At 42.7% G+C, this 14,790-nt stretch overlaps 1 protein-coding gene across 1 annotated transcript in view; it reads right to left on the minus strand.

Annotated features, from left to right (window-relative positions):
• RALGAPA2 (Ral GTPase activating protein catalytic subunit alpha 2) overlaps positions 1-14,790 on the minus strand; it is a 4,189,194-nt gene that overhangs the window by 1,937,625 nt on the left and 2,236,779 nt on the right. The window contains exon 27 of the mRNA XM_044060158.1: positions 1,502-1,610. Within this exon, the coding sequence (XP_043916093.1) occupies positions 1,502-1,610 (109 nt within the window). The remainder of the gene's footprint in view (positions 1-1,501; positions 1,611-14,790) is intronic.

A 14,790-nucleotide genomic window follows, 5' to 3' on the forward strand; every position in this document is an offset into this window, starting at 1 on the left:
GGTATGGCAGGAGAACTAGCGGGATCAGAGTGAGTATTCATGCTGTGACTGAGGAAGAAGTCTAACTGACAGTAAGTAGTGATGGAAAGAGTCAGATGGAATGCAAGGTGGCACAAAGTGTTCATAAGGAACACACACACACAGTTACACTTCCCAAACAGTCCCACAATCAAGGTAGATGCACAAGCAGTACATAAAATCTCTGTTGCTATTGAAAAGAAATGCTCACATAAGCTGTCACAAAGTCACAAGCACTACAATGTCTGCAGTTTTAATACTTTTTAATACTCCTTTTAAGTAAACCACAAATGACTACTCTGAAAAGTTGCAAAAGCCGTACATTTTAACACAAAAAAAATGCCCTCAAGAAAAGAAATAAGCCTGTAAAGCTAGCAAGGCAGATCCTTACATAGAACTGCCAATATTTAAACAAATAACTTTTCTTAAATAAAAATATGCCACTTTCAAAGATTAAAAAAAATATGCTCTAATTTTAAAAAGAACAACAAATTCTGTATGGAAGGGTTCCCCAAAAGGTACTTACCTGCCAGAAATGAAGCTGCAGACCAGCTGTTGCTTCTAATAAGCTCTATAGTTACTTCCTGTGAGGCAGCAAGAAAGTACTGAAGTCACTTCCTTCAGACTATTTACCCAATAGGTACTGGACGCTGGACGATCGGCAGCCAGTGGGAATGTATGGGAGGGAGCCAGAGGTTTTGAACCAGGACAGGAAACAACCTAAATAACCAAAGGCTGTAACAACAGTGGGAATGGTGAAGATCTAGCACTATGTGCAGCCGACAGCTCTTCAGGGGAAGAGGTCGGTCTTAGGAAGATTACCTGTTTGACTGGCACAAGAAGTCAACTCTAACCTACCTAACTTTAGCATCTGAGGGGGAAAATGGATTAAAAGGGATCTCTCTCTCTCTCTAATATGGACATGAATGAACGGGGTGGACCAATCGACCTCTCATCCTGCTTAGGAAAGAAATGGGTGTGGCCTTTGCCTCTACCAGAGGATGAAAATGAGCTGACAAGGTGCATGTATGGAGGCCACCGGGGCAGATCATGTGGAGTTGCTAAAGAAAAAGAATGAAAATCACATTTCATATTACCTGCCTCCTTGTACCCTCTAACATAATGACATCGTATTTCAGAAAAATATTTCAATATATGTAAACTCCTTTATATCTACATTATAAACACAGATTACTTCTGTTTTTTATTCAAAAAAATTCTCATCTGCGTATTATGAGAAGCAAACCTATCAAGTAAAAAAAATAGAAGTTAATTTTGCTATGACTATCTGGAGCCAAAGGATAGAGCTGACTCTGACTACTACTTTACCTATGTCAAACCTCACAGCAAGCTATAGAAGAAACTTTCCCAAGATGGTGGCATCACTTAAAGAATAAAAGCAGTGCTATGAGAAATTAGCATGTCCAGGTGATACAGATAAAAATAATTCAAATAACTACAGCTGTTATTCTTGCAGCATTACCTTTAGTGTTACACCAATAACATTTATTGCATCTTTGACTTGATGATGGTTTGTGCACTGCACAAGTTCTTCACACACCCAAACAGCAAGACTGCAGATGGCAATGCACCTAGTTAATAAAGAAACAAGTTAATCATGTTTAAGTCCAGTGTTAAGTGCAGCATATTTTACAAACATTTCAAAATAAAACTATTCCAACATTATTCTCCAAGATTAGATACATTTGTTTCTTCACCAAAAAATACATTATACTGTGTTACTAGCTCAAACAGGAATGTGTTGCCTGACCTATGGACTATCTGAAAACATAAAAAAAAGCTTACACAGCTGCACACAAGTAGCCAGAATCATACGCTTTGACTGGTTTAACTAAGAGTGTTTCAACATTTAATCTTATTTGCATTTAATCAAAAAGCTTAATAACGCTAACATCTCTGTCAATCCGCTACACCAACCAAGATGAGATACAGTACAAGTCACGTAACAATTAAATTTTCATCAAAATCTTCAAAATGTGACAAAAGAAAGTTAAACCTAGCTTATAAAGACTAAAATAACATACAATTTAATTTTAAAAGTCAAGACAAACCACCATCCTCTTTTTGACAGTACATAAAAGTTGGGAGGTTGATATAATGGTTGAGGTGTCTACCTTACAGACACAAGGTGCAAGGTTTAATTCTCATATGGGATAATTGACCAGCTTAAAATTGCCCACAACTGCTGTTAGTCTAGTACTAATCTATGAACCTATAATATCTGACTTTCCCTACATTAGCTATAACCCTACCCTGTCTGGGCTACTTTTCAAGTTGGTTTTATATAACCCCTTAAGCAGAGGTGGTACATCAAGAACTTCCCTCACAACTCACTTCTGCAACTTTTAGAATATATTCAAACTGCCTATCATAACTTTATGTACCATGTCATTTAACAGCCCAACTCTGTCTTTGGTGGCTGTGTGCGTACATTTCCAGCTAAGCATAACACAGAACTTTACTGCCCAACACCAGTCTTTTCTTGCATGGCTTAGTCCCATCTCTTGCCTTCTGTGAGGAGAGTCGCATACAATACATCAAATGAGAATGGGCCTTGATTCATTCACACTTGCAATGCAGATCATGCTCTAGTTGTTTGGGCTGCCTTGTCTCATCCATGCTTAAAACACATTAAAGCATAGCTCTCAACCTCTGTGTGCAAGAAATCTAGACAAAGCCAAAGATAATGGGGGGAGACAACGGCCCAAAATCAGGAACAAATGTTAAGAATCACTCATAAAATTTGAAAATTGCTAGAACAACACGTTTTGTGTTACCATGCATTTTCTAAAGACATGAAGTCTGAAATTCAAATGTATGTCATTATTTACTGACTTAAATGATTTGCCTGAAAACCACAAATTTTAAGAGGAACAGACCTTCTGTGAAAATTTAGACAGCTGAGAAGTATGCTTGAAAGGCAGACCACGAGTGCTTCTTTTATACAGCTTAACCATGGTACTCTATATTATTTAGTGTTATGGTTAAACAATCTGAATTTGAAATAATGATTTTAACTGAGCATGTAAGGCCCTAGTTCAGTGAATGTCTCGGGCACCTGACACAGAAGTAGAGAATGGGCATGCTCATCTTGAGGATATGGTGGGTTGCAACCACACACACACTCTGCCACATCTTCTGAGAGAAGGGGCAGCAAGGCATATGTGGAGGGGCAAGGCAAGGGTAAGGTACAACACGCTCTACTGCTGGTTTATAGCCTTCAATTTGTGTGCTTAGGAGTGGGCAATATTTAGAAGGCATTGCCGGCCTCTGGTAGTGGACTGCACACTCCCTCAACCCAGGGGTAGGATTAGACTGCTACAAAAAAACTACCCAACTGTTGCAATGCCAGCAAGAGCACACAGCACCTTCATGGCATCCAGAATGGTAGGTCCTTCAGACAGGATTCCATATGAAATTTATAGATAAGGGAATGAATGGGTCACATTGGATTGGAAGAGATTTGATGGTTAGCAAGCATGGGGATAAAAAAATAATATACATTAAAAAAAAATTTCTATCATCTAATTTGTCTGACTGTGAGCTCCAGGTAATTGCTGTAGTCTGCTAACAGTCAGAAATATAACAGCTCATTAACAGATTGCTGGCAGGTATTAGTAAGTTAATTTACAATGAAACAAGAAGTTATGTACTCACCATAACGTTCGATGTATGTAGTCCATCTCGCCTCACATTCTTACCCGTGGGTTCGGAGCCAAATGTCGGCTCTGACTCAGCCATACTTTTTAGCTCAAAGTCTTTCTATTGGCTGGGCTAAGATGGTATCCCATGCTGCACTGCTCTCTATCCCCAGACCTAGTTTGCTGCAAGCACCAGCACTCATTCTCCATGCATAACACCACCTAAGGAAAGGAAAAACAAACCAAGAATGAAGGGAACTCTGAAACCAGGCCTAACCTCCAGATCCTCCAGAAAGGGGGAAGGGGGGGGTAAGTAAAAATGTGAGGAGAGATGGACTACATACATCGAACGTTATGGTGAGTACCTAACCTGTTGATGTTATGTAGTCCAATCTCGCCTACATTCTTACCCATGGGACAGTGTCCCCAGCACCTAAATCCTGGGAAGCTCAGTGGAAAATAGTCCTGAGCACTGTGGAACCAAAGGAAGACCTGCCCCTAGATACCACATCTAACTTGTAATGAGTAACAAAGGTGTGAGGAAATGCCCAAGTAGCCGCAGAACAAATATCATCCATAGACAATCGAGCCTGAAAAGCTGTAGATGTAGATACAGACCGGGTAGAGTGAGCCTTCACCCGGAATGGTAAATCTCTTCCCCCTGAAGTATAAATGAAAGAAATACAACTGGAAATCCACCTGGACAACGTGACTTTGGAAACAGGAGACCCAATTCTGTTTTCCGAAAATGAAACAAACTGATCAGATTTTCTGAGGTCTTTCGTTCTGTGCAAATAAAAACGTAATTGTCTGTGCACATCCAATTGATGAAATTTAAATTCTGCCTTGTTTGAGAATGGAGGAAAAAACACTGGCAATTCAATAGATTGGTTAAGGTTACTAACTGACGCTACTTTGGGAAGAAAGGAGGGATTCGGTCTGAGAGAAACCCTGTCCTTATGAAAAATCAAATAAGGGGGTTTGACTGATAAAGCTTGAAACTCCGAAACACGTCTGGCTGACGTGATGGCCACCAAAAAGACAGTCTTTCAAGTTAAGAATTTTAAATCACAAGTGGCTGCCGGCTCAAAGGGGAGTGAAGTAAGACCCTGTAGAACAAAGTTTAAGTCCCAAGGCATAACAGGTTCCAAGACCGGAGGACGAAGCAACAAAGTGCCCTTCAGGAAAGCCTTACAGAGTCTATGTGCCATTAGGCTAGGTTCGTCTGTGACATGAAAGGTAGAAATAGCCGCCAACTGGACTTTAATGGTTGCAGCCACTGAACCCTTGTTAAAAAGCATGGACAGGAACTCCAATACAGATGAAATTGGAGCTGTGTAAGGGTCAATCTTTTTGGCATGTGCCCAGGTTGAAAAACCTCTTCCATTTGCTGTAATAAATCTTCCTGGTCGAAGGCTTATGAGAGGAAAATAGAATATGAACCACCTCCGGCGAAAAGTGGTGAAGCCTAACTAATGACGGAAGTGGAGTAGCCTGGCTGTCAACCGAAGGGTCCGAAGAGAGGGATGGAGCTGCCCTGACATGTGAGTCAGTAAGTCTGGTTGTGGGTCCAGAATCCAAGGAGCGTCCATGAGATAGGGATGGAGAAAGGGGAACCAAATTTGACGAGGCCAGTGTGGAGCAATCAGAATGATTTTGCTTCCCAAAGATTGCGCTTTCTGAATAACCTTTGACAGCAAGGGAACCGGAGGGAAGGCATATAGTAGACCGGAGGGCCAATCGTAGAATAGAGCGTCCCTGGGTGACTCCCCCCTGAGGGGGGATAAGGGTGAAGTAGCTGCTGCATTTGGCATTGAGCAGCAAGGCTGACCCCACCTGCGAAAGATCTGCTCCGCAACTTGACAGTTCAGGGACCACTCGTGAGGCATCAGAATAGCTCTGCTTAGCCTGTCTGTGATCACATTGAACTTCCCTGGAATGTGCGTTGCTACAAGAAAACGTTGGGAAGACACTGCCCACTGCCACACTCGCATGGCCTCTCTGCAAAGGGTATATGACTTGGTTCCTCCCTGTTTGTTCAGGTACCACACCACTGATGTATTGTCTGAGTGGACTGCAATAGTCCCGAGAGGAAGAAAACTCTGAAGTGCTTGCAACGCTAGTAGCACTGCTCTCATCTCCACGACACTGATATGCAGATGCATCTTGTGCTTTTGCCACGTGCCTTGGACTGTCCTGCCTAATGCCCCCCACCCCATCTGGGAGGCATCCGTGGTCACCGTGGCAACCGTTGGCGAAGGAACGGAGGGCTTTACCGCATTGAGGTTGTCGGTGTGAAGACATCAACTGAGATCCTATTTGTACCTATCTGTGAGTAGAAAAGGGTGAGAAAGTGGAAGACGCTGAAGAGACCCACTGGGCGAAAAAGTAGCCACTGAAGGAGCCTTATATGTAACCTTGCCAGGGGGACTAACATAATCATAGCAGCCATTGTCCCCAACAATTGGCGGACCTATCTTGCCTTCACTCTTCTCAGAGGGAGCAAGGCGTAAACCTGTTGCTGTAGGACTCTGATTCTTTTCTGTGGTAGAAATGCTTGCATGAGGATGGTGTCGAATTCGGCGCCTATAAAAGTGACATGCTGCGAGGGCAACAAGGCAGATTTTTCCCAGTTCAAGGTGATGCCCAACTGTTGACATAGGTTGATAGTAGTGTCTCTGGCCTGAAGTAGTAAATGCCTGGTGGTGGCAGTAAGGAGCCAGTCGTCCAGGTATGGAAACACTTGGAATCCCTGACGTCTCAAGTGAGCAGTCACCACTGCCATGCATTTGGTAAACACCCTGGGGCTGTGGTGAGACCAAAGGGCAGGGCTCGAAACTGAAAGTGACTGGCTCCCAGCTGGAAGCGTAGGTGACCTCTGATGTCCTGTCCATCTTTATGTGGTAGTAAGCATCCTTGAGGTCGATGGAGTACATCCACACTTCTTTTCCCAACAATGGGAGAATAGACTGCAACGTGACCATTCAGAACTTGGACTTTTTCACATGGGTGTTGAATCGGCTGAGATCCAAAATGGGTCTCAGGTCCCCTGTCCTTTTCGGCACCAAAAAGAATCTGGAGTAAGTCCCTAATCCGATCTGGTCTGAGGGGACATGCTGGATGGCTCCTTTTTCTAGTAGCTTTGAAATTTCTGAAGCTGCGTAATCCCTTTGACTGGGTGGAACATCCGGGATTTTCTTGATTGGAGGGTGATTTGACGAGAAGGGAATGACATATCCTCCAGAAATTATTCGTAAAACCCATTGGTCCTGGGTGATATCTTGCCAGGCTTCTGGGTATAATCAGATTCGACCCCCGACTGGCTCCGGAAATGCACACTCGGGCCTCCCATCAGGAGTGGTGGTAGGGAGAACCACGAAAGAAATTGTGGTCTCCCGAGTTGCAAGGGCCTCCTCTGCCCCTAGGGTGGCATCTTCCTGAATAACCACCCCCTCCCCTGCCTCTGGAGGGAGGCTCACCTTGTGCACCGGGTAAAAACCTCTTGTTTTCTTGAACCACATTTTTCCACCCCTCTGGGCCTTGGGATAAGGTCTAGAGGGAAGGGAAAAACGGACTCCTATGGCAGACAGAGTTTTTCCCTCTTGCTTGCACCTAGTGAGTGTGTCTTTCACGTTGGTTCCAAACAAAGAGGAACCATCAAACGGGGTGTCGGTGAATGAAGACTTGAAGGCCTCCATGAAATGACAAAGGCGCATCCAGGCCCGCCTCCTAAGAGCAACTCCTGAACTTGCTGCCCTACTCGCTCCCTCGGCTGCATAGGAGATCAGTGTCATGGAGGAGTTTGCAACAGAATTGGGGGTAAACATCTGAGTGTTGAACTTCTGGGCTACCGCCTCAGAAACGTTACCCGTGAGATCTCCAAGCTCCTTTAGGAGATCTCTCTGGAGCCATGTAAAGTGTGATAAGTAATTCAGTGACCGCAAGGTAAAGGTCGCTGAAGAAAAAGTACGCTTCCTGTACCGGTCCATAGTCCTAGACTCCTTGTTAGGGGGATGGACGGTGGAAGACGTCTCAGCTAACTCCTTCTGGGTTGCAGCTGCCACCACCGTGGCATCCACAGGGACTCCCTTGGATAGAAATTCCTTATCAGGAGGGGCAGACAAAAATTTATTGGGTCTCCTGGGGACTGGTTCCACAGAATCAGGGGTTTCCCACACCCTTCGACAAACCAAATCCCGAAGCTCGAAGAGTGGAGATACCCAGGAGGTGGAGGGCTGAGCACCAAAGGCCTTCAGGAAGACAGACTCCTCTTCGGAGGGGGCTTTGGATGGTCAGTCACCTCTTTGCTTCAAAATCTCTAGGATGTCAGAGAAAGAAACATCCTCAGACGATGACTTAGGGGACCCCTCAGATTCCTCGAGGTTGGTGTCTGACGTGAGAGACACATCCTGGGAATCTATGCACTTCCTCTTGCATGTTTTCTTTCTAGGTGGCTCCTCAGGCAAAAACTCTGAGGGGGCCCTCAGAAATATGGGGACCAATTGTGCGGTACCCTGAGGCCTTGGGTCTCTGCTGTCCAGAGATAGATGGTGATCAGAGATCTGTAACGGTGTTGTAGGGGACAGAGTGACCGACCCGTATGATGCCGCTGATGACCTGGCCAGCGCGCTCCACATGGCCTTGAAGGCTGGTCCTCATGGATCCAAAGAATGACCAGCCTCCGAAGCAGAGACAGGAGTCAGGCTTCCCCGCGTCGAAGCACCAAGAGGGAGACTAGGAACCGAGAGGTGTCCTGAAGCCTCTCCCTCGGATCTGACCAATGAATCTTGAGTCCTGAACCCCGTGGATAGCGCCGACGGGGTTGGAGCTGACGTCGGAACCAATAAGCCAGGAGGGGCTGTCGGAACCGACCTAGGGACATCACATGGAACTGAGCACTCCGGCTCCGAAAGCTGAGATGTGCTCGGAGGAGGAAGTATCTATGTAGGTTGAGGGACCGGCTCCGGAGCTGACTGGGTCAGAGCCGACAACAATTTAGCCAGTACCGGTGACTGAAGAAGTCTCTGCACCACTCTATCAACGTTCATATCCGATAAGGTCCTGGAAGATTTGGAGGATAGGGAAGGAGATAGAGACATCCTCTCTGAAGGAGACCTGCGAGGAGGGGATACCGGCCTAATGCTAGGCGGCCGGCTTCGAATAAGCTCCAAGAAAATTGGAGCCGAAGCAGGTTCCATAACCACTGACACTTCCTGCGGCCCCGAGGACAATGGAGCCGAGGATGTTGAAGCAGATTTTGCTATTTTCTCCGGCAGCTCTGAGGATACTGATGGAGCCAGGGATCGCTTTTTTGCCTTGGAAGATTTTGCCTTAGAGCTGGAAGCACTCTCCAGACCCTCCTCGAAGGAGGGTTTTAGAAGTCCCTTCAAAATCAATTTGTTCTTCCTTTCCTGAAGAACACGCGGGCTAAAGGCATGACAAAAACTACACGATTCCTGGAGCTGAATCACTCCCAGACAGTACACACAAACAGAGTGTCCATCAGTGATGGAAATCTTATAACTGCACTTGGAGCACATCTTGAAGCCCGAGGGCTTATGCTCCTTAGTATCTTTGGACATAATTACCACAAACAGCAAGTAACTAACTCAAAAATAGACCAACAGTCAAACAGTCACAAGCGCGAGAACAAGCCAACAACAAACAGAACACCACAAAGACCTCTAACTCAAACGATACTTAGACACAAATACAAGGGGGAAGACTAATTCCTCTAATTTAAACGGTTTTAGTCCAAGGGAAGGATTTAGCACACAAGGAAAGCAAGGGGACAGACTAGGTTCTCTAACTGAAATGGGCCTAGCCTGCTGGAAACAGCTAGTGGGATACCAAATAATACGCTATAAAAGAAAACACAACTTTTCCACAATACAGTCAAGAACACGCACGATAGCTATCAAAACAGCTTTTTTGCAAAAAAACTTCTCTGATACAAGAAAAAAAAGGGTACTTAGCCACAGCCAAGAGCGAGACCACGTCCGAGCTACACGAGCGGCAAACGAGATCTGGGGATAGAGAAAAGTGCAGCATGGGATACCATCTTAGCCCAGCCAATAGAAAGACTTTGAGCCAAAATGTATGGCAGAGACGGAGCCGACAAGAATGTAGGCGAGATTGGACTACATAACATATCTTGTTTTCTATCCCACAAAAGGCATCTGAAGTTTTGGTGGTGACAGACCAGTATCATACAAGCTGTCGATAACTCCTCCCTATCTACTCCCCACAACACCTGCATTACATCTGGTCAGTCAACCCCCTTCTTTGAAACAACACTGGTATTCATTGCTTTATAAACAAGTGTTCATAAGGTGTCAGCTATGTCACATTGGTGATGAAAGTCTTGACTGTAGTCCTACACTGATAGTGCAAGTCTCCTCCCTGTTCATCTATACAGTATTATTCCTCTAAAGGGATCAGGAAATGTGCTCTCCAGAATACCTCTGCACACTGTCAAGGTAGGATGTCACTATCTGTCCACATAATAATCAGCAAGTCCGTCCCTGGTTCTGTCCTTCTCCACAAACTCCAATATACAGCTTAGATAAATATAAACCTCCATTTATCAGGAGTCTGCTGTGTGACTTGAATGAAAATATTACAGCTGTCTATCTGAAATAATCCATACTCTGTTAATTTTGACAAAGAGTCTTAAACCTAACTTAAAATTTATTTACACTACTCACAGCAGTACTGCCACTGAAGAGCATGCCTCAAATATGCTCTTTCCCTCTCTCCTCAGAGGACAAAGAAAGAATAACATCATCTTTGTACACAAACCTATTAGTCTTGCTATTTTCGCCACTTTCCTCCAGCAGGTATACAGGACAGGTTGAGTATCCATCAGAAGAAGGAAACCTTCAATTGGCCACTCCATCTTTGCAACTATGTAAAGCTCCTCCTCCACCAGGCCCCATACTAATTTAACTCCCTTCATTACCACAGTATGCAACACAGCCTTCACTGAATACACCAAATTATAACTACCCACAAGTGGGACCCCAGAGCCACCAACTGCCACAAACTATCCACCAAATGCTTCATCATTTGAGGATTCCTCTCCCCAGAGAAGAACATCAGCATTCATGACTTTTTCAATGTACTTAGAATATGAAGAAACTGGGTCAGACAGATGAATCTGGAGGAATGGAAAAGGGCAGAAATAAAATACTTGTGAATAAAACTTAGAAACGCAGTACAGGAGTTGAACAAGACAATATACTAGGATATATACGTTAAGGGGCAAATATAAAGTTGGAAGACAGTAATCCTGTATTTGAATCAGTGCACTCAGGAACTACAAATGTTCATTATATCTCATATAAGCAGGCAATTCCTGTGGAAAGGAAGGAAACCCCAGGGTAGCATGGGATTGAGTTACATAAGTGAAAGAAAAAGGAGGGCTAGGAGTAGTTAACTTTGAGGAACATTTGTAATAATGTCTGATAATATATTAAGAATGATGGACACAAACTACATGGCAGAATGGAAACAAATGATAAAGGAGAAGGATAGGAATCTGATAAAGGGTAATGATGTGGTATAAGTAATGTTAGGAAAACTGCAAGAAGATACTGATATGCAGTGGACAAAGAAAGCACAAGTGAAATTTAGAAAGATATGGACAGAAAATGGAGGGGATAGATGGAAAACAATAATATTTCCTAGAGGGAGGACAAAGGAAGAGATAGAAAAGAAATCTAGAACATGGAGATGGGGGAGTGGGACAACAGCATCCTAAGTACTGAGACCAGATACAGGCGGGAGGAAGATTAAAAATGTGGGAGGAAATACAAGAATTCCAACTGGAAAGACATTAGCAAGAGAATATATGTGGGATTAAAAAAATAAATGGCAACAAAGAAACGAATGAAATGAGGCACACCACAAACCACAGAGATGATTCAAGAAATAGAAAGTGGAGGAAAAATGGGAAACAGAACTAGGTGACTCAATGTCAGAAACAGGGTGGTAGCTAATGATAATACTACCCATTATATAACAAAAGTCAGTAAATTTAGAATATTCAGATTAAAATTCGTGCACAAATATTTCTACAACCCAATGAGACTACTTAAAATATTTATTGGAATAGATGGAACTTGCTGGAGCTATGGGAAAGAGGCAGGAACTTGGAGTAATATTTTTTAACATAAATCCCTGAGGGGATACCAAAGGGCACTGAAACAGCTGCTAAAAGAAAAAGGATTAGGAGGAGGGATGTTAACAAAGAAATTGTTCCTAGCAGGTTATGAAGAGGGATGTTAAGAAATAAATTGTTCCTAGCAGGTTATGAAGAAGGAACACCAAAGAAGAAAAAAGAATATGATAGGGCTGATAATGCAAAAGAGGAAGAAAGCAGTAACCAAAACACAGAGGCGGCAAAAGGCACCAAGAAGAAAGAAGGTAGATGGACTAATGGAAAGCTTGATGAAAAAAAGACAGTACAAAGGAGAAAGGGAAGACAGAACAAATTCCAGAAATATGGAAAAGATGGCTGAAGAGTAATAATACAGGAGAGGGGGCTGATATAAACAGATACAGTGACAGAAGGAGAAATAAGACAAGTGATACCATAATAGTTAATCCTCCTAAGCTGGAGATTGGTAACAACACATGAAAAGTCAGGGAAGTTGATCATAAGAGAAGTAAAGAGGCAGAATCTCTGACAAGAATTGTAAAGGGAAAGCAATTTGACCACAATAATGGAGAAATAATGGAAAAAAAAGGTGGAGAATATTGTAAAAAACACAGGAATGGGAGAAAAGAGAAGACACAAAGAACTGCCATTAGAGATGACAGAAAAGGTAAAGAGAATGAGAAATATAAGACAGCAAGGTTCAACTTGGAAATAAAAGGCTAATGTGAAATAAAAAGTCAACAGGAATTGGCCTAAGTAACAGAGGAGTTGTGAAATAAGGGGAAGAAGAAAGCAGAAGAACGAAGAAAAGTAGATGTTAAAATTGAAAATGAAAGGCAATGTTGAAGAAAAATGTGTAACTACCAATTTTGGGTCTTCTTGTTTGATAAATAATGCTGGAAATGTTTAAAAGACAAAAATGGAAGACGACTGGCAGCCATCAAAAAGACATCATACAGGAGGACTGCCTAGAAAATTTGTATGGTCACTGGACATGATTTTGAGAAAATATAGGTTGACACCTGTTTAAAAAAAAAAGAAAGGAAATCGCAGGCATAATATTCAGCGTATTATATGTGGTGAGGTTATCACTTAACAACACTATCTTAGCCTTTCATTCCACACACCACTACTAACTGTTTAGCACCTGAGCCACAAAATGAACCCAGGTTTCTGAAGGTACATGTGGATGCCTTGCCACAGACCCTATGTGATTAGTGAAACAAGCTACTAATTTTCCCAAAACAGACAAGCATGTTTTACAACAGATTACTAATTCTCTATTTGATTTCTCTAGTCTGACAGATGGAAAATAGAAATGCAAATTACAGAAACATGCAACAAAAAGAACACTGCTCTCACAGTGTTTACTGGTAAATAGAGACAGTTTGAGATACAGAATATAAGACAATGTGAATCACTGCTACAGCCATAAAAGAACTACTCTTCATCAATGTTCTGGTCTGATTAGCTAAGGTGGTCTGCCAACAAAAAGCTACTGATGTGATAAACACACAGCTATCAAGCCTCAGAATCAGAACTTCTACTGTAGAGCAACCAATATATTCAGACAACCAGAAAACACAGTCTTCAGAGGTGCTCAAACTAAAAAGTTACCTTTTTTAGACTAGCTTGTGCATCATGTCCTACTTAGTGAACCTGCGTCAGTTGTCAAAAATCATTTTCACAATGTCTACCCAGTCTTATGCAGGAGACTGTATTATATTCTGTTTCACAGGAAACAATTACCAATGTCTGTACAAGAGGGCAGTCCTCCATATTCTCTACAGGTCATTCCCCTAAAATGACCCAGAGAAGAACAGTAGCCAGACTTACAAAAACATATGACAATAATCCCTAACAGGAATACACTGCAAGTTGACACTTGTGAAAAAAGCAACATTCAACTATGAATTCATCAGAAATCCATTAAAAAAGTTACACACTGACCATAGCGTTCCACTTTCATTCTTCCTCAACTGATGGGTTCAGATCTGATCCCCTTGGATCAGACTCATCTGCTGCTAAAGCTCGTGGCAGCCAAGAACTCTCGTGCTTTTCTCTTACCCACAATACACCGACCTCAATTACCTCAGATTTTGTTTGCTGACTTTAAAAGAAAAGGTATATTTGTATTCAGAAATGGAGAAGGCTATATCTGGAGCTAAATATAAAAGACAGAAATGTCTTTTATTCTTCCAGAAGTTTCAAGGAAGGGGGTTGGTGGGAGGGGAGTTGAGGAAGAATGAAAATGGGCAACACAGATGGAACATTATGGTGAGTACATAACTTCTTTATCTGATGATGTCAATTTTTACTCTATCCTCAACCGATGGGAGAGAATTCCCAACTACCTAAAATCCAGGGTGGACTCAAGGAAGGATATTCCTGGCCACCACTGTGTCAAATAATGCTCTACACCTCTGGAGACCAGATCCAGTTTGTAATGAGTAACAAGTAGCCCAGTTTGCTGCTGTGCAAATATCATCCATGGATATTCTGGACTAAAACAGTGAGGAAGTAAGTAGTCTAGGATCTAGTTGAGTGGGCTTGTAACAGTTTTGGTAGAGTAATGTCCAACTTGTTATAAACAAATAAAATACAGTTGGTGAGCCACCGAGATAAAGTGACTTTGGCAACTAGTTTTACCAATTTTACTTCTGCAAATGAAACAAACAACTGGTCAGATTTTCTGATGTCTTTTGTTTTCTGTAGGAGGAAATGTGATTGTCTGTGGGCATCCAATAAATGTAATATGTATGCACCCTTAATAGCAAATTTAAGAAAGAATACCAGCAAATCAATGGATTGACTGATATTAGATTTTGATACCACCTTAGGAAGGAAGGAAGCATTAGTTCATAGTGTAACTGCTATCCTTGTGAAAAATCAAGTATGGTAGTTTAGAAGACCAGGCTTGAATCTCAGAAATTTATCTGGCAGAGGTAA

This window comes from Protopterus annectens, chromosome 1.part2 (assembly GCF_019279795.1).
Source record: "Protopterus annectens isolate FY-2018-M chromosome 1.part2, PAN1.0, whole genome shotgun sequence".
Lineage (NCBI taxonomy): Eukaryota > Metazoa > Chordata > Ceratodontiformes > Protopteridae > Protopterus > Protopterus annectens.